The sequence below is a fragment of the Zonotrichia leucophrys genome, chromosome 18 (genome assembly GCF_028769735.1).
Source record: "Zonotrichia leucophrys gambelii isolate GWCS_2022_RI chromosome 18, RI_Zleu_2.0, whole genome shotgun sequence".
Taxonomy (NCBI): Eukaryota; Metazoa; Chordata; class Aves; order Passeriformes; family Passerellidae; genus Zonotrichia; species Zonotrichia leucophrys.
The window spans coordinates 4,884,614-4,909,197 of NC_088187.1; the positions used below are offsets into that span (position 1 = coordinate 4,884,614).

At 41.3% G+C, this 24,584-nt stretch overlaps 2 protein-coding genes across 11 annotated transcripts in view; one reads left to right on the top strand and one right to left on the bottom strand.

The window, feature by feature from the left end:
* TBCD (tubulin folding cofactor D) overlaps window positions 1–415 on the top strand; it is a 119,644-nt gene extending 119,229 nt beyond the window's left edge. The window contains exon 40 of the mRNA XM_064728162.1: window positions 116–415. Within this exon, the coding sequence (XP_064584232.1) occupies window positions 116–127 (12 nt within the window). The 3' untranslated portion in view covers window positions 128–415. The remainder of the gene's footprint in view (window positions 1–115) is intronic.
* Window positions 1–24,584, bottom strand: part of B3GNTL1 (UDP-GlcNAc:betaGal beta-1,3-N-acetylglucosaminyltransferase like 1) — a 107,513-nt gene that overhangs the window by 3,336 nt on the left and 79,593 nt on the right. For all 10 annotated transcript variants that reach the window (XM_064728164.1, XM_064728165.1, XM_064728167.1 and 7 more), the window contains 5 exons: window positions 20,349–20,473; window positions 12,885–13,020; window positions 5,078–5,146; window positions 3,868–3,942; window positions 1,390–1,476 (listed from right to left, as the gene is read on the bottom strand). In XM_064728164.1, the coding sequence (XP_064584234.1) occupies window positions 1,396–1,476; window positions 3,868–3,942; window positions 5,078–5,146; window positions 12,885–13,020; window positions 20,349–20,473 (486 nt within the window). In that variant the 3' untranslated portion in view covers window positions 1,390–1,395. The remainder of the gene's footprint in view (window positions 1–1,389; window positions 1,477–3,867; window positions 3,943–5,077; window positions 5,147–12,884; window positions 13,021–20,348; window positions 20,474–24,584) is intronic.

The following is a 24,584-nucleotide window of genomic DNA, read 5'->3' on the forward strand; positions in this document are numbered from 1 at the left end:
AAAATTCCCCCCTCACTGGGAATTCCAAGGTGAAGGTGGTGGGTGGGGGGAGCAGGGGGGCTGCCTGCTCCAAGTGACTTTTCCTTTTCCTTTTCCTTTTCCTTTTCCCCTGCAGAGTTCAGCATGAGGAGAGCAGGTCCTGCTGCTGGGCTGTCCTGGAGCTGCTCAGTGGTTCCAGGGTGGGAAGAGGCTGAGCTGTGACATCCTGACCATCCTGACACCTGAGCCTGCCTGAAAGCACCCCTGTGCCACAGGAAGAAGACAAAAATTCCTTGTTTTCAGTTTTTAATGTTGCTGTCTGGCAGGTTCTTGTCATGCTCTGAGCTGTCTGGTTTGGTGTCAGGGTTTTGTACCTCCCTGAATGGAGCCTGTGCTTGTACACACAGCAAGAATTAAACCTGACCTGCTGCACTGATCTCTTCAAGATTGATTTTTCAGAGGTGAGAATGGCAACACTCAGTGATACTGAAATCATCCTGAGCACCAAGTGTCCCTGTGGAAAAGTCTGTTATTCCTATGTCATAGTTAACCAAAAAAACCCAGGTTTCACTTCAGCTGATGTCAAAGCCTCTCTTAACAAATAAGCAAATAAACAGCTTTAAACAAATAAAGAGCTTAACAGCTCTTTATGTAACTAATTCAGACAAACTGTTTTTGTGGTAAACTCAGTTTTGAAGAAGGTGAGGCAGTTCTTCAAGCAGCTCCAGGACTACTAGGAGACACCAGACTGCCAGGACTCCCGCTCATTTCTCACCCCCTACAAAATGAAATCACTCTGAAGTTGATCTTTAGTGATCTCCCATCAATGTGATGGGAGGCCACATTCTATTGTAATTACACTGTTATTTTATGGCTGTAATTAAGTGCCAGCAGTAGAACAGTGGCTGTGTGTGTATAGACACATCTCTACAAATGTGAAAGGAAGGAAAAATACAGGCAGAGAAGCTAAAACCAAGCCAGCTTCTCTGTGATGTAAATGCTGCAAAGTGCAGGTGTTCACTTCCAACCTGGCTGGCTCAGACTCTGGTTTTGAAGAAAGTAACTATAAATGAGATTATTCAATACTTCTTAAGGATTCCTGCAAGCTGGACTGGGAGTTGGAATTAGTGGAGCTCACTGACTGTTAATCACAATTTACCAGCAAACTGAGTGATATGCAACAATAAAAGTAGTAATGCACACAGTAAAAAAAACCCAGTAATAACTACTAATGTGCACAGTAAAAAGTAATGCACACAGAATGACCCTGGTGTAAATGTGACCTCCCTTACAAAGGGGTTACTCAGCCCAAAGATTAAATTAACAAATCCCAAATGACTAAAAAGTTCTAAATCCCTGAAGAATTTGGTTTTCCTGCACCCAGACACACAGAGAGCAGCACTGCCTCACCTTGCTTTAGTTAAAGTGATAATAATCCTTCCCTTCCTTCAGGTTCAGCGTGGCCAGGTTTGTTTCAAAGGCTCCACCTGTCATGTCCTGTGAGGGAAGAAGAAGAAAATGAGCTCAAACTCATTTCAGGCTGTAGCAGGTTGGGGTCACTGATTCTTTAGGCCACAGAAGAAAGTCCCATTTGCAGAACTAAACAAATAAACCACAGCTCAGGAAAGTTTCTATTGAAAAATTCAGGGGATTTTGAAAATTTAGTGTTCTAATCAGTGTTGGGGGGATATCAGACAGCTCCTCCCTCTGCAGTGCTGCTCTGGGGCACACAAAGGCTGCTCAGCCCAGCTCTGCTCTGGTGTTTGCCAACTCTGACTTTGGCAGAAAATGGACAAAACAAGGGGTTTGGGTGGATTCTGAGCACTGATTAGGTTGACTGATAAAACAAGCCCTTCATCAAGCAGATGAAGTACTCTGCAGAGTTAAAGGTGTTTCCTTTTGAGCCCCAGTCATGTTTTCAGGACAGGAACTGGCTACATTTGGTCCTTGAGCAACCTCAGTGATGTCATTAAGAAAACAGGGCAAATTCAGCATTCCTGGGCACTTCCTGCAATCCTGAATTACTGCTCTTAAGGAATGTCACCAAAAAAAGTCCCCCAAAAAATTAATGTTTGTGTGGTTGGCCCAGAACAGCAAGAGTGAAGTTTTAACTGTGAATGTTTAAGATGGGAAGTTACAGAAAGGGAATCCAACTGGAATTGAAGGAGTGGAAAAAAAATAACCTGCTTTATAGAGGGTTTAAAAAAACCACATGAGTCCAGATGCTAAATTAAGTGGGAGAGTTAAAGACAAATCTTTCATTCACAAAGCACAGGAAAAGCCAGGCAGGGCTGTACAATAAGAGATTTAACTACAAATTTTCTGAAAACTTTATACAATCAAACTACTTTAATTGCTGTGACAGAAAAATAAAAATCCCTTTCATTTCCAGCCGTTGGAATCCAAGCCAAGGCAGGGCACAAAGCAGCATTTCCAAGCATTTTGCTTTTACCTCCAAGCAAGAGCAAACAGGGAGCACAAACCCTTGGGTGAAGTGGCCCTGAGCAGCTAAAGCCACACTTTGATTCTCTTCAGCAAAAACTCACACACAGAGAGCAGAATTCCAGCCCCAGCTGCCTGTGAAGCCATTGTAAAATGAGCAAAGATCAGAGGATGCCTGCTTCTTGCAGAAGGATTTGCTCTGGTACCAAAGCCATGCCAGTGCTCACAAGGGAGGAACTGCCTGAAAAAATAAATGAGCCAATGCTGCTCCAAGTACATGGCCAAGAGAGTCACTTCTTGTAAACAGCCCACTTAATAAACACATCTAATCTCCAAAATCGCCCTCAGAGCTGCAAAGGAACATGCAGGTTTTGTCTGTATCAAAAGGAAAAATAATCCCCTACCTTGAACAGCAAAATAAAAGCCAATAAAGCCCCTTAAAGCACACTTCCATCTTCAGAAAATGATGATGAACTTTGGCTGGTGAAGAATAAGCAAGCAGAAAATGCTCAGTGGCCATGAGGGGAAAAATAGACTGAAATCCCAACTGCAGTCAGAGAGCAGAGTTTGCAGACAAGATGTTGTATAATAGTCTCATTGTAAGGGCTTCACAGATTAAATGTGCTTCAGAACAGGTTGCACAGATGTTTTGTCTGGGGACTTCCACCCACTGTTATATGCAGTATGAAAAATTAAATTAGTTGTAATATTCTTTGCTAATCCAAGAGTTTATCAAGCAGCAGTAAAGGAAAATGGCCCAAGGCACTCCCAGTCTGGCTTTACAGCCCAAGTTCTAAGCCCAGAGCTGATCAGGAGGTTGGGAGTGCCAAGTTAAATCAGGCTGTACCAGAGGAGAGGAGATCCAGCTGATCCATCCCTGAAGAGATCAGCCCAGCATTGCAATGTCAGTGTTGTGTGGAGCTGCAGGTTTTAGTTGCTGTCAAAAGGGTTTTTGTTGTTTTTTTACCACTGCAATGTATTTGCTATTTTAAATCTGTGTTACAACAGCAGAAGAACTGCTGGTTATCATCTAATTAGAGTATCAGGACAATTAAACCAGTTGAAATAAGTTACCACAGTCAGATACAGAAGATGCCTCCGAACTGGCAGGGCCAAACAAAATGCTTTTTAAGATCTGATTTTTGCCATACATGTGGCTCCAAATTCTTGGCCCAAAGGAAGGTGAGTGCATGTGCTCATTGGGGTGTATTTGGTACTGGGGAAAGAAGTACAACAGATCCAGCCCCTTCACATTAGCTGTCCCTTTTCTAAATTTTACCCAAGACTGCTGATTTAAATCCTAAAATATCCTGCACAATCAGTGTGATAAAAAAAGCCATTCAGTAGAACAAAGGCTTCTGGGAAAAGGCACTTAGAGTGAATAGAAACTCATTTTCCTGAGGAGCAAATGCTGCTCCTGCAGGTGAAGCCAAGGGTGGGACTCACCAGCTTCACACAGATCACAAAGGGTGGAGTTGCATCCCTGAAGTGACACACAGGAATTTTTGGTTTTGGTCTCTCCTGCAGGAGGAAGGGGTACAGAAGCACTCAGGTTACTTGCCAGCTTGGTTTTAGGAGCTGCTAAACTCAAAATGGGGGAAAAATGTTTTGAGCTGTGATGTTGAAGAGAGCTTGCTCATTCTCTACCTGTGTTTCAGTGCAGTTGTGTGAAGTTACACCAAATCTGAATTTCTGCTCCCAAGAGGAGCAGCTCTCACTGCTCCACTGCTTCCTCCTCACCTCCAAATTCTACTTCCAGCCCTTTCTTAAACAATTCCCTCTTTGACCTGATGGGCAATGTGTGCAGCTTCAACGGCTTGTCCCATAACAAACTGTTCCTCCTTTTTTGGTTAATTTTTTGCCATTTCAGTGAACTGCATCCATTCCTGTGCCCTCAGACAGCATCAGAGCAGGCACAAGGGCAGAGACAGAGGAGGATCCCTCCCTCCTGCTGGGAGCTGTTAAAGGGCTAAAGCTCAACTGGGTTCAGCACAGATCCAAGCTGCAGGATTTTGTAAGGATTCCCAACAGCTGCAGTACAATCTTTGCAGCTGATCTGAGAAAATGGGTTTGTTTTAGGAAGACCAATGCCCAGGATTTGTGTCAGTCACACTGACAGTGTTACTGAGCTGCTGGGCAGCGAGTCCTCAGAATTCCAGGCTGAAATGCTGATCCCAATTGCTTCCATGCAGCTCAAACACTCAGTGTTTTCCCAGTATGGAATTGTACAGTTCCTCCATGCTGTACCTGAGGAGGGGCCCTCCTGTCCCTCCTTCCCTCAGTCTCACTCCCATCAGGGTAATTTGATTCACAAGATAATTAGTTGGAAAATTTTCAATTTTGAGGGTTCCTTCATAAACCAAATTCCACTCCCATTTAGAAGACACACCTGTCAGTGAAGACTGTTTTACCCCATCATCAGGATCCTTTCAGAATAAGCATTTTTGTCTTTCTAAACTGACTTCACTGAGTGTGAAGCTGACAGTCCTGGCTCCAGTTTGCATTCCAATGTCCATTCCCAGCCCTCCAATGTTCTGTCACTCCCTCTCCACCAAAATGAGCTGCACAACTACAAGATCAGTGACAAATTCCTTCATCACATTCCTCAGGACACTTCTAGATCACAATAAAGAATGCAAGAGTGCCTATAACTCACCTCAGATTCCTCATAGGTGTAGAATCCTTTTGTTATTTTCTTTTCATCAACATCACAAAATGCAGTTACCTGGAAAACAGCAGCGGAATGTTTCAGTAACCCCATTTCACCTGTAATGTATCTGTGAGCAGAGCTGAGGCATGGGATGGCCACAGGAGTAGGACAAAGCACCCTGGGCCTCCTTTGGAGCTTAAACCCTGATTAAATCCTGTCTGGGTCTGTCTCAAGGAGTGGAGAAAATTCTGCAGGTGTCTATGAGCACGTTCTGATCCAAGTCACTGACTGCATAAGGGAACAGCACCAACCCCATCCTCAGGGAGTAAACTCATCCCAGAGATCAGTTTCCTCATCTTGGCACTTCCACTAGAGCCCAGGATGAGATGCAATAAGAGCCTCTCTCTTCCTGTGCCCCCCAAGCATGGGATGTACCCCAGACACCTCAGGACCACTGCTCTGGGTGCTCTGCAACACCAGCCTCAATTCCAGGGCACAGCACACCAAATCTGGGAATTCCTATGGTTATGGACTTCAATTTCAACTGAAAAGCCCAGCAGATCTGATGTTTAAACACAAATAATTACTGCTTCACTTTGCTTATTCTTACTGGAGTTATGAAAGCATTATTTGCAGCCCTAGGTGCCAGATATTTCAGATGGGTTTTTATTTGCATTCCTCATAAATATGCAGGCAGAATAAATGTCTGCCATCTAAAATACACAGTGGCCTTATTTTTGAGAGTCACTAGGTTGCCAGGAACATTTTGGAAGACATTTTAAAATAAACATGGCTATGTTTTCTTCTGACTTCCGTTGGATCTATTCATATTATCTACATGGAGCTCTTATGCTGAAGCAGAACAGTTGAGATAGTTAAGGTCATACAGAAATCAATTATTCTGGTGAAAGCTGGATAGCAGCTTTCATATCTTTTTAATTGCTGCATTAAAAATTGATTAACAACACTTACTGCTGAGAAAATCTGAAAAGCCAAACAGCTGTTTATTAATTTATTAAGTTAGAGAAGGTTGAAAAGGCTGGCTGGCTTTCCGTGTCTAAAATCTCTCTCACACATTTTCTTCCTGTGATTTAGATGGTTTTCTTTTACCTAAAGTGACCTCATTCTGTTTGTGTAGAGGGTTTTTCTAATACCATATCACTTCCTTCATTAAACATCAATGGCAAGAGAATGCAAACAAAACTATCAAGGGACTGCAAATAAGGCTGCAAAGCACCAGTGTCCAAAGCAATGAGGGAAATGAGGGGATAAACTGGGCAGGGACAGTCCTTGGAACCCCTTAGAGAGACACAGGGAGACCTGGAGAAGACAAAACAGGCACCAAAACAAGAACAGAACATTAAGGAAGTATGGAATTTGCACTCTGGGGCTGAGTGAGTGAGGAATCACATCAAGGGCACACCCAGAATTTGCTTTGGGATTGCACGAAGGACATGAACCCTGTGTCAGCACTGGAATGGGAATAAAGGGAAGGAGGGAATTCAGGAAGGTGCTGGAGATTGTACAAGGTGTTTGTGCTGGTGCAGCTGGGTTAGATGGACACACACAAGCAGCTCCCTCACAGATTAATCCACTTTACATCCCTGAACCCATTTCCATGCCCACTGCAATGCTTTGGGGTAGCTGCAAAATCAGGTGGTGTGGATGTGTACACACACAGAGATTTATAAATGTGTGTGTAAATGAAGGGAACCAGTACGAGTCACTGTGGGAAGAGAAAAGGGGAAGGGAAGGGAAGGGAAGGGAAGGGAAGGGAAGGGAAGGGAAGGGAAGGGAAGGGAAGGGAAGGGAAGGGAAGGGAAGGGAAGGGAAGGGAAGGGAAGGGAAGGGAAGGGAAGGGAAGGGAAGGGAAGGGAAGGAAGGGAAGGGAAGGGAAGGGAAGGGAAGGGAAGGGAAGGGAAGAAAGGGAAGGGAAGGGAAGGGAAGGGAAGGGAAGGGAAGGGAAGGGAAGGGAAGGAAGGAAGGAAGAGAAGAGAAGAGAAGAGAAGAGAAGAGAAGAGAAGAGAAGAGAAGAGAAGAGAAGAGAAGAGAAGAGAAGAGAAGAGAAGAGGAGTTCCCTAGCTGTATTCTCTTCATTCTGCGCTTTAAAATTCACTAATATTCAGCAAATCTCAGTTAAACCATTTGTGTTTTACTGTCCTGGAAGCTGTGATCATATTAAACAATATTTAGCAAGATATGCCTTCAATGTCAACCCAAGAGAGTTCTAGGAACAAAGTACAATATGTTGATTTACTGTCCAATAAATGAAGTTATTTTTGGAGCTGATTGTGCTCTTATAGATAATAAAAACCAAAATAAACCACCAAAACTTATGACACAAGGTGAAGTGAAGTTCTATTTACATTTCTCTGTCACTAACTGAGAATTCAGCTGCAAGATCTGTGCTGGAAAGTCTCACTGTTCACCCTCAGTGTGTTATTAACCCAGTTAACAGAAACCCCTGAGTGGTGCCTGGACTTCTCAGCAGGAATCAATTTCTTCCCAATATCTAATCTCAATCTCTGTCAGTTTAAAACCATTTCTCCTTGTCCTGTCACTACATCCCCTTGTAAACAGTCTCTCTCCAAAGACACTCCTTGTATCACTAAATTGCCATTAATTCCAGCTCTCCCTCTCACTCCATCACTCCAATTTCTGGGTGTAGAAAACTCTGCTCTTTCCCAGCCCCCAGAACACCCCCCACAAACCCCTCAGTGAAAAAAAGAACACAGATGAGTCTGTGACAAATTTCCCTTTTTGATGGAAAGAGCTCAAACCCTTTTTGTTATCACTGAGGTATTTCCCTGTATAATTCCCAATGGGCTCAGGCAGCTTAGACCTGGTATTTACAGTAGTAAAAAACAGGTCAGACCTGAATGGGTGATTTTTCTGCAGCCTGCACACCATGTGGGTGGCCAAAATGTAAGGCAACTCTTTTTCTGACACACACTATTTATTTTCCAATTAAAGCAAAGCTGTGTTTGGAGTCTAAATACAGGACTTAGGCACAGTTGTTTATCCTATAAGGAGAAGCCAGGGCATCAGGCTTATGGGAGTTATTTACTTTATACACTATCAAGATAAACCCAGAGACACCTATTTATTTTCCTGCATTAATGGCCTCCTTTCTTGTAGCTTTTATGAAGAACATATCCACACATGAACTCCTGTCTCCCTATGAGAAATCATGAATTATAAAGCCATAAAGGAGTCTCAAGTTGCTTTTTTCCAGCCTCTCCTTTTAGCAAAATTACTCTTTGGCAGTATGACACACTGAGTCCTCAGATCACGCTTCAGTGTTGCTAAAATATATGAATTATTACATGTTTTTGTTTTAAACATGTATAAAAATCTGCACAATTACAAAAATTCCAAAGGAAAGAACACTGCTAATTCTCTCAGCTCAAAACTGGAGGAGCTGGGTCTCTGCTACAGGCAAGCTAAGGAACTACTGTAAGTAATTTTTATAAATATGGACTGCAACTTCCACTAACAGCGGTGTAAGGGAAAAAGGAGAAATTGCCTTCTCCCTCCAAATAGAAAGTTTACATTGCTCAAAAGATAAGATACCAACTCAGAAACAACCTCTGCTAGGGGATGACACGTTTGAGGAAGATAAAAGCCCTTTTCTGGCTGCTCTTCCTAATAAACACAGGGGCTCAGCAGGGCCAGGCTGGGGCTATCAGACCTCCCTGGGGAAAGGAGATTAAAGGCAGCAGATCCTCCTCAGGTCCCAGCAGGAGCAGCAGCGACAGAAGGGAGCCCTGGGGTGCAGCTGGGAGTACCTGCCTGCTGGAGCTCTGCTGGGATTGCACAACAATTTAATTGTTTTTTCCTGTGTGACTGGTTGGGCACTGCAGACAGTGTTTGCTCACACTTCCCATTCCACTCAGATTTCATCATGGAAAAACTGAAAGGTTTCATCACCCTAATGATGTCCTTTTATGGTGAATGATCTTCACAGGATTTTGTTTTCACCTGTGGTCTGTAACAGCCATTCACAGAAAGCAACAACCTGAAATCAGCACATTCTCAGGTCTGGAAGGACATGAGAGGCAAGTTCCACATGGGAGAGTGAATAACTGAGTGGAACTTGACAGAAAACTGGAAAACCCTTCCAATAAATGGTCACCTGCACACTGGGACTTCTCCTTCCTCCTAACATCAGCCGGTGTCTCAGAGTCACCTCCAAAGACACAACCTGCAAAATCCTACTGAGCAAAATCCAGAGACAACCTGCAAAATCCTACTGAGATCTTCCCTGCTGCATTCCCTCCCCATCTCGTGCAATCTCCCATCTGTTTTAAACTTCTAGTGAACTCTGTTAATTCTTCTATTTATAAGTCTTTCATTGAAGCTTGTAGAAAGCCTCAGGAGCATGTTAACATACATCTCTGCAAAAGCAAAACCAGTTTTGGCCACTCATGTCAAAACAAAGCAACTGAAAGCATTACAATGCAAGTTCACATAGACAGAGCTAATGAAAAAACAGGACAAGAGACACAGGGGCATGAACAGCTTCTGCCATGCCATGGAACCAGCAAGCACCAGCCACAATCTGAGTGATTTTCTGATTTTCTGTACCAGGAGCTGCTTTTATTTCACCTCTTTGGCACTACAGCCAGGACAGAAGCTGAGGGTATCCTTAAATCCCAAGAATGAATTTCATTATTCCATTTAGACACCATTCCACTGAAAACAGCAGCAGCTTCCCCTTTTTGCACATACCCACAACAAAATCAATGGAGAATTTTAACACCAGAATCCAACATGCAAAATCAACTGCTAAACACTGGATATAAAACATTTCCCTTGTTATGTACAACACACACCTGCCTTCATAGAGGTGGGACCTCACTGCCAGAGACTCATCCCTGCAGAGGAAATCTGAGTGGTGCCAGGCACCTTTTGGGTGTGCACAGCTCTGTGCTGGCAAAACAGAGCTTGCAAACAGCACTTCCTCCCACATGGAAACAACAGGGAGTTTTCCTGGCCGAGAAGCGTTCACTACAGCCCAAAATGAAGCCTTGATTTACCCCATGTCATTTTAGGATGTTTTAAACCTGGATTTAAGTGAAACTTTCAAATTTCATCTCTTTCCTTGTTCTGGAGGCTTTTAACTTGCTTTCACACTGCCATTCCACTGTAGAGGTGGGTGCAACATTATTATCCCTTTATTCATTTTTCTTTGATTTCCATGTCCCCACTCCAGGCCCTGACAGTGCCACTCACACACTTTCAGAATGGTTAAAATGCTGCAAAATTTGAACATTTCTTGGCTGTGGGGATGAGCTGAAGGATCAGAGCTGCAACACAAGGTTTGGTGATGCTGCCCTTGGAAAAAGGCAGAGGGAACCCAATGGATGATTTTAAATGGTCGATGAGCCAGGGAAAAGGGCCTTCAAAAGACTTTTTCTGTTGTCACAGAGGAATGGCATGGCCTGGCTGTGTACAAGCACTGTTTCCAGCCCACTAATGAGCTGATGCTTATTTGGGCCTTTCCCCTGCTTTTCCATGAGCCACTGGAACTCTAATTTCAGCCATCGGAAATGACACGAGATGTTAATGCTCAAGTTCTCCTTTTAGCTGAAGTCTGATGGAGAATAAAAGAGCAGACAAGACAGCTCAGAAACCCTCCAGGCACATGGAGCATCCCAAAAAACATTTGGTTTCCATCTTCAGCTGCAAATTATAGACACAACGGATGTGTTTTAAACAAAAAAAGGCCTGTTTGACTTCATTCTTGCAGAAATGCTAATACTGAACCACTGTCAGCAGTGTGAATCAAGAAGGGGACAGCCAGGAAGCAGAGTTTCCCTAAGAATACTGAGATCATGGTAATTAATTCATAAAAAAACCTACTAGTGGAATAATTTTTTTCGTGTGTTGCTGTTTAGCAAAAATCCTGAGCCTTGGATTTTTGCCTGACTCCTTGGGAGACAAAGCATCATTTAATATTCAGTATACAGATGGCTGAGGGAAAAGGAGAATTGCTGAGGTGTCCTTTTCTCTTTTAACATAACCACAGCTCACATTCACACTGTTTCCCAAACAAACTAAAGTAATAATTTGTTAGTGAGTATGAACATAGACAGACTGCTGCTTCCTGGAATTGCCTGAATTTTGTTTTCTAAGAAACAATTCTCTTTGGCACGGGGCAGAGCTGGGCTTTTCAACATCCCACAAAGACCCTGTCAGCAGAAGAAATGCAATTGCTTTGTTTACCAGGTTCTAAAAATACTAGAAACATTATTTTCTTCTTGAAAAAGATGTTTTCTTACACACCCTAAGCCTGACAGTTCAAATTATTTAATTCTCTTCCTGAGGATTTAGTACAGTCCAGGTTTGTTTCAAAATTAAAAAATAATACACGATCTATGTAGGAGGGTTTTTTTGAGGTCTTTTTTTTTATCCTAGGAGTTTGTATCCCAAATTTTCTGCAGGTACTTGGTGCCAATTGAGAAAACAACCCTGCAGAGACTCCACAGTGCAGCCAGAGTCAGTCAGGACATGTGGTGAAATTCTGCACCTCAATAAAAGTATGCAGACAAACAAAGCATAGGTTAAATCTCAGAAGCCTAAACTTATATACATATATATATATATACAGCTTTAGACAGCTATATTCTGTCTAAACTTAATTTTAGTTGGCTTTATACTTTTTTAGATTTTAATATATATAAATATAAGATAATTGTCATTATGATTATTATATATAATAATGAAATAATATACAGAATATAACTGTCATAATAAATCAAGAAATAAAAAATCATATTTAATGGACAGGTCTGTCCTTTCTGAATAAAGCAACTGAGTAATTTAATATCTTTTCATCCATCTCACCCACTGCCACATGATGGCAATGACTGAGGGATGGCACTGGATTGGCACTGGAATACCAAACAGGAAATTCAGTTCAGTTTTTGCTTTGTACATTTACTCCCATGCCTATTCAGTAATTCTAACTGTGTGTATACAAATGTCTTCTATTTTTTTTATGTGTGTGTGGTCTGAGGGCCACAACATTAATCAGGTTTTTATATGTATTTGTCATTTTGTCTTCCCATCCATATTCTTAAGAAAAGAAAAACACATGCAGCAATAAAATGAATGTTCTGTGGCTCTTTATAAGAAACAGCCATTTGACATTAGCCCTAAAGCCTTTATCTAACACAAAGTTATTGCACACAAGAAAATGCTATAAAAATAAGGTATTTAGACTCTTGGACAAATCTATCCTGAGAAATATCTGCCACTGCCAAATCCCAGCATTTTCAGCTGACTGTGAATGGGACAGCCATGTCCAGCAGTTTCTGCTCACCCTTTCAGCCCACACCAAACCCTTTTCTTTTGGCAATCAAATCCTTTATGGCAATCAGTCCCTTTCCAAAGGGATTCAATGATCAGGGACGTGCCCAGTATCCACTTTGGAACTGGGCAAATATTACACAGGTGTGGATGACCCTGGACAAGGCAGTTCAGCACCCAAATAAAGAGTTCACAACCCGAATAAAGAGCTCTCTACTCACCTGAGTACCTGCCTACTACAGCTGTGTCTCACCTACTGCTGTGCTTAGCAGGGACATGGTGCTTTTCTTGCTCTCCCTGCTCACCATAAGCTCTAAATAAAATATCATGGCATTTTAAAAGAAGAAATACATCACACAGAATATTGAGAATTGCCTAAATTTATATTAACTATCAACCTTGTACTTTGGGGACAAAATATCTTACGAGAATTTGCTGGGTTAGATTAAAAGAATATGAAGAAGAAGTGGGTTTGTACAAATGTCACTTTCCAGCTCACCTTTTTCTGATTAGCTGGTGACAAGCTTCTGTAGAGCTTCTTGCCTTGCTTGCCAGCATTCCAAATGGTGAATGATGTCCAGGAGCTCAGGACTCTGTCCTCAAGGAACCTGACTCGGTGATTCCAGATGGTTTCCCTGGAGAGTTGGAAAAAGGGCAGATTTTGTTTTAGCATTATTATAGAACTATGTGCACATGTACACACTCACCTACAGGTAAACCTGACCAAAGTGATTCATACAACACCAAAAAAAAAATTAAAATCACATCAGAACATCAGATTGGAAATTTCTGAGCGAAATGTAGAAAAGAAATTCTGTGGAAGTTCTCAGATAAAAAACATTTGGTCAGTTTACAGCCTTAGACACTGAAGAGCTGCTGACATCTTCCACAAGTTCAAGACAGGTTCTCAGAAAGAGAAAACAATGTCAAGGAAAGCAGTTTGTTCATGGTCCACTTCTTCCAGCTGGCAAATCCACTTGGACAACTACAGCTTTTTTCATGTTTAAGTGTGTTCTACCCTATAATGCAATATTTAAGACTGCAACATTTATCATGGATTAAAGAAAACTGCCTGCTGTTAAAAACATCTACTTTATTTCCAGCATTCATTTAATATTCATTAACTAGGAACCCACCTCAGACTTATCAAACAGTTTCCTAAAGAGAATAAACTGATTTCCTCAATTTGACAAATGAAACTTCCCAACATACATCTCTTGAACAAGGCACCTTGAGCTGTAACTTTCTTTCCCAGGAAATTCTGATGAGCCCCCAGTGGTGTCTCCTTATTTAAGGCAAACTTCAAGTGGAGTTTTCCATTTTCTTATTTGCATCATTCCTTCACAGCCCCAGTTCTGTTCTGAAGACCACACAACCCTCATAGGACCCAGTGACCCCACTTCACTTCAGCACAGCCAGATCCTGCTCAGCACTTCATCACTGATCCTGCTCTGATAACTTGGAAAAGACCTCGAGCACAAATAAAATTTCCTCACAGCTCCAAGGATGATGGCTCTGCACCAGCATTTCAACTAATGGGGAAAAAGAAAATTTTGGATTTGATCAAAAATCTCTTCTAATGCAACCACAAGATGCATTCCTGCTGCAAAGCTTTAACTGCTGCTGGCATCCTTTGACACTTGCCTTTTTCCATGTTCATGAGAGCATACTGCAGTCCCAAAGGAAAGTTTAAGGAACAAAATATGAAGGTCAAGTATTTTTCCAGGATCACTTTACTAGAATTTCTGCGTGCTTCTAAAAAGGAAGATTATTGCTTTGCACATAAATGGAAAGCTTTTAAAAGTGATTTTCCTTTGAAATGTGACTTCAGAAGGATAACACCATATTACATTCCAAAGGATCTTCAGAATCTCTTCTGTTGGCTTGAGTGGCACTGGCAAGTTTCTTTTCCACTTGAGTTTACAACATTAAGGAAACTAAAGTAAAAAACCAGGCAGCCTTACAAGGCATGAAAAGAACTTGTAACTAATTTCTAGGTGCAGTGCAAACACTGCAATCTACCTCCAGGCTTGTACAAGATGTTTTTATTTCATGGAGATAGAGGTCCCAGCACAGCAGTGTTGGTTCTTGCAGACAGTTTGTGGTTGCTGTCTAGGCCATGTGACCTTCAGTGCCCTACTGAGGTAAAATTCAATCAGACCAAGTCCCAGAGTTGTTAATCACACATGAAGATTTCAGACTGAAGGAGATTTAAGGAGATTTACTGACTCATCTCACCTATCAATGTTATCCTAGAAAAGAAAGTGGGGAAAGCTTGTAAGAGAACTGCACTCTGAAATAAAAGGGAATGAAAGGTATTAAACTCCAAATTAATTGTGTTGTTGTTCAACCACAAGAATATTGTCAGACAGCTTCATTTAACAACAATAAACACCTTTCTTAAATATGTGCTGTGGGTTGTAAAAACAAAGCCAGTATACCCAGCAGTTGGGATGTTTTACTTGCATCACTATGAGCCATTCTTATGACAATGCCCACAGAAAAGCATTAGAAGCTCACATTGTTGTGTTGTGAGGGTCCCAGGACGAGGTGAGAGATGAGAATTGACTTCAAGTTCTCAGAAGGATGATATGATATGATATGATTGATATGATATGATATGATATGATATGATATGATATAAAATGCTATACTAAAGAAAGAGAAAGGAGACATCAGAAGGCTAGACAAGAATGATAAGAAAAACCAGTGACTGACCAGAGTCCCAACAAAGCTGGACTGGGATTGGTCATTAATTAAAAGCAATTCACATGGAACCAATCAAAGATGCACCTGTTGGTAAGCAACCTCCAAACCACATTCCAAGCAATCAGATAATTATTGTTTACATTTCTTTTCTGAGGCTTCTCAGGAGAAAAATCCTGGCAAAGGGATTTTTCATAAAATATCACAGTGGCACTCACACCTCCATATCATGTGTTTTCAATGAAAAAATTAAGTTCTATCAAACACTTTGAAGTCTTGACTTAACCCTGAAATATTTTTAACAGTGCAAGCTGAGATACCAGATCAACACAGAACTGAGGGAGAATTTAGAGTGACACTCAGAGGCTTCATCTTTGTGGGAACTCCCTCTGCACAAACAATCCCACAGGCTGGGGCAAAGGGAGCTTACAGGTGTCAGAGGAGAGAGTTTCGGTTATTCCCTTCAGGTTTCCGCTTCACCTAAGTTGCCACTTGTTTTTTTTTTTTTTTTTTGATGTTTCCAGAAGAGATAACTGGGATTCCTGCCTGGAGGGATAAGGGAATGCCATTTTCCCATCCTTCAGCAGCCAGTGCAGGTGCAGCAGACAGGAGCTGCAGCAACGTGCAAAGGGTAATTAAAGAAAATGCCTGAAACGATCCAGAAGTTGTACAAACCACTACTCAGAGATGATTCTCACAGCTATTTTCAGATTATGCATTATTACATATTCACAGCCACCAGCAAAACCAAGGAGGTATTATTACTCTGCATCAACTCCAAATCAAGACAGCTTTTCCTACCCATCTCACAAAAGATTAGAGTAAGCAATTTGCAGCAGCCTTTAGTGCCATGTCCAAGCCTGCATTCAGTTCACAAGATTTCCCTCAGCCAGAAGGTGGGACAAAATACTTCTCAATGTACAAATTTGTTCCCGTATCCTAATGCTCTTTCTTGACCCCAAATCTTGAAATACATTATTTCCCCCATTCCTTTCATTTTGTTACAACTTTGTAAAAGAAATGTTAGGAGTATTTCTACTCCAAATGTCATTTTTGAGGCTCACATAACTTTCCTAAGATCTGACTTGCCCTGGCCCCTCAATGCTCATCAGTTATGGAGCCTGGGAGGAAGAAGAGGAGCCAAAATCCTGCAGGAGTGAAACGAGGGTATTCATGCAGAGGGTGAGAATGACTACACCGTGTGTTCCTCAGCCCCAAGTAGTTATTACCAGACCATCCACCCAAGTAATGCAACAATGGAGCTCTGTTAAAAATGTGTGGTGACCCTACTGACTGACTACAGGAGTCAAGAAACATCTGCTCTACTCCTATTTTGAAATGAAAGATAATGTGACAATAAAAGCAACATGATTTAATGTCTGAGCTCAGTCAAACCTCGCCATATTGTTGCACTGCCTTTCCCCTCCCTTCCCCCAGTGAGGCCACATAAGTGAATCCACAGAGCAAAGACAGATGGACAAGTACTTGAGCAATGCAGAAATACAAGCCCAATATCCTGAACGGTACTTGAATTTTAGGCACGGATTGCCATCCACAGAAATCCTATAGATCCATAAATCTGACCTTTTCTCCCTGTGCTGGCCCTGCACAGTGCTCAGGTAACACCAGGCAGGAAGAGGAGCTGCCCAAGTGAGCATCCTCTTCCAGGGCCTTTTTATTGATGGCAGGGTAAGAGAGTTCTGGATGAGAGGTGAATCTCACCTGATCGATAAACCAGAGAACTTCATCACCACAGTGAGAGCTGAAAAAGCAGATCCCTTACAGCTTTTGCTGCAGAATTCAAGGCCCTTACCATCCACAGGAAATTCAGAAATAAATCCTGTTTGAACCTTGGCCATACTGGTGAATAAACTGATTTTTTTTTGCCGTTGTTGTTCTGTTGAACTTCATGTGAACTTATTAATTGCTGGACTATATCGTCCCACTGAGTTATTACATTTACACTGTTAATAGGTTCTATTAATGTCTGGGTTCATCTTCAGGTCACGGGTCATTAGCTGAGGCATGGTTTGCATTGTGGCCTATTTTTCATGAAAGGCTTATTAAGAGAGACAGAGACTATCAATGTTAATGGCATTTACTTTTCAAGAATCTAATGAGGTCATTAGTTTCCATGTTTAATTGAAGTGCCAAATGCAAGCATAGAAGATAAAAATGCAGTTGACCTCATCTTAATTTCAGCTCTACAGGAGTATGTTATTCCTCTCTCCTGCCTATTTTTGGCCGTGTGTGATTGTGCAGGAAATGAAGGAGGCATTCCTGTGCTCACCACAGATCCAAGACCTGGCCTCAGAGCACCTCTGAAACAGCCAAATGTGTGTTTCACACTGATGCCTGTTCCTCTTCGCTCAGATGACACTGGAAGCTTCCAGTGCCTGAAACCAGATGTTTTCACTAGATTATGTAATTCTGCTTATTCCTGCAGAGCAGCATCATGCTTATTCTGAGCACAGGGGAACTGAAATTACTCAAGGTGCACTTCACCTTTTCTGTGTAAGAGGGAATTGCTCAGATCTTGGACAGAAAGTACAAACCCTCTTTTCCACATGTATTAAATTTGTCTTGACTAAAAACTTGTAAACTGCTCCAAGGATTAGTGCATGCCCCAACCACCTGTCTTCATGAGCTGCACCACCTAAAGACAAGTGCAATTTTTTATTGCTCACCTCAATCCAAGCTCACTTTCATCTCGCAGTGAGGTATTGTTCTATATACAGATCCTTTCTCTCCCCTTTGGCAAGATAATAATCTATGAATTTTAACATGTTTTTATTATACATTAGGCTTTCTTACTCCAGTATTCCTCACTCTAAACTCTACTATGGTCTCACATCAATTTAATGTGGCCATGCAGCACTGAGTACACACAACCCTAGGTTACAACACCAAATAAAGTGATTTAGACCCAAGAGATATGAAAAGTGGGATTTTGTGCTGTGAATTCCTAGCTGAGAGAAGTTTCTCAAAATCCAGCAGGTATCCATCACAGACTTTTTGGATGAAATGACAATGAGAACATTCATATTTGTGCATGCACCCAATGAAATCTAAACACAGACACTGAACTTCATGCAGATTCTGTCACACACCCAAAACATTTAATAATGCAGACTGACGCCTCCAGGGTAAGGGAGAATGCAAATAAGATTTGGTTTCCTGCTTCACAGATACTCTCAACTCCAGATATGTGTTCCAGAAGGATACTAATCATAGGAAATGACCTAAAGCACGAGTGTTTACAATTATATGTACTAAGTAAAAAAATAAAAGAACCAAATATCACTTGCCAAGCAGTTTTACACATATTTTAGGAAGTCTGAAAATGCAGTGAGGCTTCTTTCCCCCTGGAAGGTTCTGAAAGACACTCACATAAACTGAAACCATCACAGGCTACAAGTGACTGATATCTTTACTGGAAAGAATGAATGATGCACCTTTGTATAAAAATGGCCTGCTATGGTTTTTAAGACTGAAACCAGTGTTAAAAAAAAAAAAAATCAACTTTCCTGCAACATCATTTTGATCTCAGACAAGATAATAATTTGGCTGGTGAGTTACTACTTCCAAATCTAGGTCTAGGCTAACTCAAAATTTAAAGATGACCTGGGCCAATGGCAAAAAGCAAAACACCACAGAAAGCTGCTCAACAAAACACACCATATAAAGAAAAAGGCTTCTAGAGAAGCCAGAGCATGCATTAAATAAGGTGGAATGACCAAGAGGCAAATTAAGCAAGACCCAATTTAGATTATAAACTTAAACCTTTGTGATGAGTCCATTAATCTCTTTTTGCTCAACGTTCCTTTCAGTCTCCAGACACAAACACTGGGCAACCCTTCAGAACTCGGGCAACAAACAAGAGAATGAGCCAGGACAAGGAGCTGTTGCACAACCTCCTGTTTGGAAAGCCACACCAAACATCATCCCCAGTAGTGCCAGCAGGAAGCCAAGAGGAAGAGCAGCTCTCCTGATTTCTTAGAATGAGACAAGGAAGGCGCCAATTTGGACAGGCACCCTGCACATCTGATAGAGCTCACAGCATTTCCACATTCCCCCAGGATGCTGTAATTCAGGGTGCTTGTGCCACACAGCCTTGGAGATCTCAATAAGCAACAGCTTGCAGTAAATTCAAAACAAATTAATTTCCAAGAATTAGATGCTTTCCCACAGATAGGAGCAAAAGGCTTCCAAGAGTTTTTAGCGTCCCAAAATGCGTGGCTGGAAAGTTGGTCACTAACTGCCAGAAGGATCACACAGTAAAAGAGGAAAAAAAGAGAAATCTTTACATTTCAACATGAATAAAAAGGAGAATAATTTATCTCATGCTTGTTTGCAAAATCAAAATCATATGTACTATTTGCTTGAATAACCTTTCCATACTTAAATACTTTCCATAGTTAAATGATTTTAGATAGATATTCATATTTATGAAGATCTGTAGTGATATTAACCATGAGTGGGCTATTTTTGGGATTCATTTGTTTTATACTATGTGCAGCAATACAGGGATGGAGAACAAAGACGTACACAGAAATGTTCATTTTTGCTGGTCATTTCTACTAAGCCATAAAAACAAGACTGACTGAAAAGTGTACTCATATCATTAATCAGTAAGAAAACAGTTTACTTAATTACCACTGTGATTCTGGCATGGGATTCCTAAAGGACTGTAAAACCCATGTAATTTTTTATTACTGTCAATGCATAAGAGAAGGGAACAGCTTTGGCTCAGCTTGCAGCATGTTGAGGAATCAGCAATTTAACACCTCCATTAGGGGCTGAGCAGCCCAGGAAAGGCAGCAGGCAACAAAAGCAGCTCACAAGGAAGCACCTGAGATAATTACTCCTAAACATCCTCAGGGATTTTTCAAACCTCATTATCTGATTTAGGTGGTTTAGACCCTTTAAAATAAGAAAATAATATATGTAAAGACAGCACATTATCAGATTAAAGGCTTGGTTTTGGTCTGGTTCGTTTTTTTTTTCCAAAAGATGGTTTTTGTTGGTATTACAAGTTTCTGTTTACTTTTTAAATTTTGAGGCAGTTGATTTTGCAATTAAGCCGCAACACTTGGAATTTTTGTTTTACATCATGGTTCATACGTCAAAAAACATGAGAATGATATTATTACATATTAAAAATCCTAATTAAAAACTCCAATGCAGTTTCACCATCTTTGCTGCTGATGATCCAAGATAAATCCAAATTGAAATTCTCCTGGAAAGCACAGCTTACTCTAGGACAGAGTGAGTGGCAGCCTGGGGGTGGTACCGGTAGAGCAGGAGGCAATGGTTCACTCGAAAGACTCCACCACCCTTCTGGAGATGGTCATAAAAAAACAACAGATCCTCTGGGACACCCTGCAACAGAAAACAGTTATTGGATCAGTATTCAGTTACATCTGATGGTGTTTGTCTTTTCCTGCCAAATGAATATGGTCCAACAGAATTGTTACTCATAAATTTTGGGTGTGGACTCCCCAAGGCCAGGTTGGATGGGGCTTGGAGCAACCTGAAAATGGCCTGGAGGTGAAATAAAAAGATCTTTAAGTACCAACCCAAGCCCATCTCTGATTCTATACTATTATTTGTGTATGTCCCAATCATGAAATAAATGCAGCTAATGCTGCTGAATGAGCAGCATTCATTTGTAAATGAAGGGCAAGGGCAGAGGTGGAAAAATCAACATCATCTCATTTTGATAGGGATCTCAAGCTTGGTGAAGGTGAATCCAAAAGAAAGAGAAACCCAGCTGCTAAGTTTGTGCAGCCTAAAGCTCCATGTAACCAAACAGTTTGCACTGCAAAGGATCAGTGACTTGAGAAGGGTTTTTTACTCATTTTACTGGAATCCTCCTTCTTTTTCTGGCTGTCATACAAATGCTGGTCTCTACTTAGGAAAGGTGACTCAGGCCCCATAATGACAGACTTCAATAAAAACTGCAATAAAGGCAACCTCAGAATGAGGCAACATCTGAAAATATTTTTTTTCTTTTTCTTGAAACTTCCTTCCATGGTACATTCATCCTTATGGGATTGCACCCACTGCTGCTGAAAACACTACAGGATAAAAGCTCCTGCAATTGTGGATCTAGCAGGCTCTAGGAAAAATGAGGGATTTCACTGTAATTTCAACATTTTCCACTTAAAAATCAGAGAATATTCATGCACGTGATGCAGTGTCAGAAGGGCAATTATATGGCTCATAGCACTCATTTCCATTTTTCCATTTCTATTTTCCATTTCCATATGAAAGCATAAATCCACATTTAAAGTCTTCCACAAAGGTAAAAAAAAGGCGTGTTTATTTATATTTTGCAAAGCTATAACTTCTTGAAATACTAGAAGACTTCATTTTTTCATATTTAAATACAGATATTTCTTCCTGCAATACAGTGTTTAAAAGGTCACATGTTTTTTTACCAGACTAAAAAGCTCCCTTTTATAAAACCAGGTGGGTCAAAGAAAACATTTTAGTGTAACAACAACAAAAAGCGGAAAGATAAAATGGCAAAATTTTAAAGGAAAAGAAGTTGGAGAGACTGAAATAATTTTTTTTCTGTAGACAGTATGACACATATGAATAACCAGGTCATAAACCTCAACCTCAATTTCAACCATTCTATTTCAACACAGAAAAATAATGAGTACAAGTTAAAAAAAATATATTAATTGAAATTTTCCCCTATTACTACAGCTTCTGAGTTTCTTCCATAATTAAGAAAATGAGATTCTCTAATTAAAGTGCTGAACTGGCCCTCTAGTAATGAGAGCAATACAGTGCAGTGACTATTTCTCATCCTCACCAGGCAGAGGGGTGTGGGAGTGGAAGAGAAATGAGACAAAAACCTCTCTGAACCCTGGAAAACAACTGCAGAGCACTCAGCTGAACATGTGAATCCTGGGGGGAATCAGAACCCAGCCAAGCTCTGCACTCTGCAGCTCCTGCCCTCACCCTGGTTCACGTGTGACACTGATTGGAATTCCCACATTCTGGATTACATGGATTCTGCTCACTAAGGGCAGCTCATCTGCAGCTATTGGTATTTGTAGACATTTGTCTGATTTCTGGTTTAAGAGCTGCAATGCAGAAGAAAACTTTTAGACCGCTTGATACAATTTGTGCTTTATGTGAACCTACTTTGAAAGCCACAAAAGAAATCTGGGGGAAGCTGGAGTGGCAGCCAGCAACCACAGTCACCGAGAATACAAGAAACACACAAAATCAATTTCTTTCCATTTATCTTGTAGCCCTTTCTATATTTTCCTTATTGTGGACTTGAAGGGAGACACTGAGCCAGCAGAAAAGTTCAAACCTTGTTTCTGGTCACATACAGCCATGTCTCAGGGCCCAAGTGCAGCAGATATCAGCTTGCTGCGGGAGCCAGATTTTGATTTTGATCTATAATTATGTCACATCCCAGCAATTCCTTCTCTTTTGGACAAGCATTTACATTATTCAAGACAACTGTTAATATGTATACTAAAGAAGAGTTAGTACAGAAGTAAAAGGATCTTTCAAAAAATGCTCTTTGGTTCCAAGGGCTCTTTTTCTTTCCTTTAAGTGGCAGAAATTCTGTGGAATAAAGTGCACTCAGGCCTAGGAAGGAGCAGGTGCCTTGCACTGCTCAGCAGTGGCCTCTCACATTACAAAGGAGCAGCACTGCCATGGATTTTTCAGAGGAAAATGTTGACTGTGTTATGGATCCTGCAGGGATGGGACTTCCTCGGGCTCTTGAGCGTGTAAGTTTGCTGCAACACAAGAGTTCCTTCCCAGCTGAGATCTATTATTGGATCCAGATGGCATTTTAAACACCAGGAATCTTTGTGAAACAGCACAGCTCTGAAAGAGAAAGCTGTTTAACCACTAAAGGGATATTTTAATGTATTTTTTGAAAATGAATATCCATAGCTAAAAGTATCAATTACTAACCCAGCATTTCAGCAATAGGCTACCACATCAATAGCTTTCAGCAAGAATAAATACAATTAAATTGCACAGTTTACATGTTACTGGACTACATGCAGAATTTTCCATATTACAGGCAAAACCCAACCCCACATCCTCTGCTGCAAAAAGGCATAAACTAATTACAGCTCCCAGAGAAAAGCACAGCCTGCCCCTGCTCTGCTCTAACCAGCCAAATGCAAAATCATAGTTAATTTTTGCACATTCCCACTGAACAGGGGAAGGTTTCTGCTGACCCAGTATTTTGGGCAGGTACTGCTTGGTGTGCTGATGGTGGTACAGATGAGGAACTGATTTTTTTATACACCATGGGGTGTGTCAAGCAAAATCTGAGTTAAAGGAACTCCTCTTTAAGGGGTTAACTAAATTATCTGTGAACTTTCTTGCTCATTGTTCTTACTCCTGCCAGCAAACTGTGCTCCAATTGCAGCCACCTCAACATTTCCCAAAGAGCTTCAAGCATCTCCCAACAAGCAATTCTTGCACAACTCTTGCACCTCCACCATCAGCTAGGATGAGGAGCATCAGCAGGGATCTTTCCAGGCAAAGCCTGGAGGTTTCCCTGAGGGGTTTATTACCTTCCCAGAGGGACCAACAGCAATTTTTGGAGGAGTTTTAATTCAAGTTATGCCCTGTGCAATGCTGTAACCACGAGCACCTGCTGAGGTCATGCTGGGATGACCAAGAGCAGCACTTCAGGCTGAAGGAACTTTCATTTGCTCGCTTGGACAGAAACCACCATGGGGCTGCAGAGGCACATACACAATATAAAAGCTGCCTTTTACTGCTAAACCAGAATCAATCTGTCCCAGCTTCCTCACCCATCCCTATCCAGCCTTGTCTCAGTCCCTGCCCTGTCCCAGCTCACAGACACTCTGGCAGAGGTGGCAGATCTTTGTGAGCACAACCAGTGGAGATTTAGCCTGTGCAGAGAAGTCTGATTGGTGAAAATGGGAGATCTACCATTATTTCATGAATACATGCACTTATAATAAACAGCAATGACAAATAAGACAGGAGAAGTGCATCAATCCACAGGGGAAAAAGTCTTCACACTTGGAAAAGCTTGGTTTTCCCTTTTGGTCAGGGGCATCAAGGAAAACTAGGCTGCAACATTTTGAAAACCACTCAGCACCATCAGGGTAATTGTTGGACAGAAAAAAATCACTCTAATTCCTCAGAGGAGCCTAAAACTGGCGAGTGGGAAGAATTAAATAGCTATTAATAGCTTTCCTACAGGATTATCCAAGATATTCTTAAGTCTCCCTTTCTGCAGATCTGTCACTTCATTTCTTGGCTCTCATCCAAATGCCTTTCCATCATTTTGCCTTGATTACAGGACCCAGAGCCCATTAGGATTTATTTTATTGTTTAGGAAATAACAGGTTAAAGGAAACTCCAAAAGGTTGCTTTCATCCAAATGTCTTGGCACAGAGAAATGCAGTTAAACAAAGATGATGGGGAAGTCAAATGGAAGGGAGGTGGTAAATTGTAAATGATATTT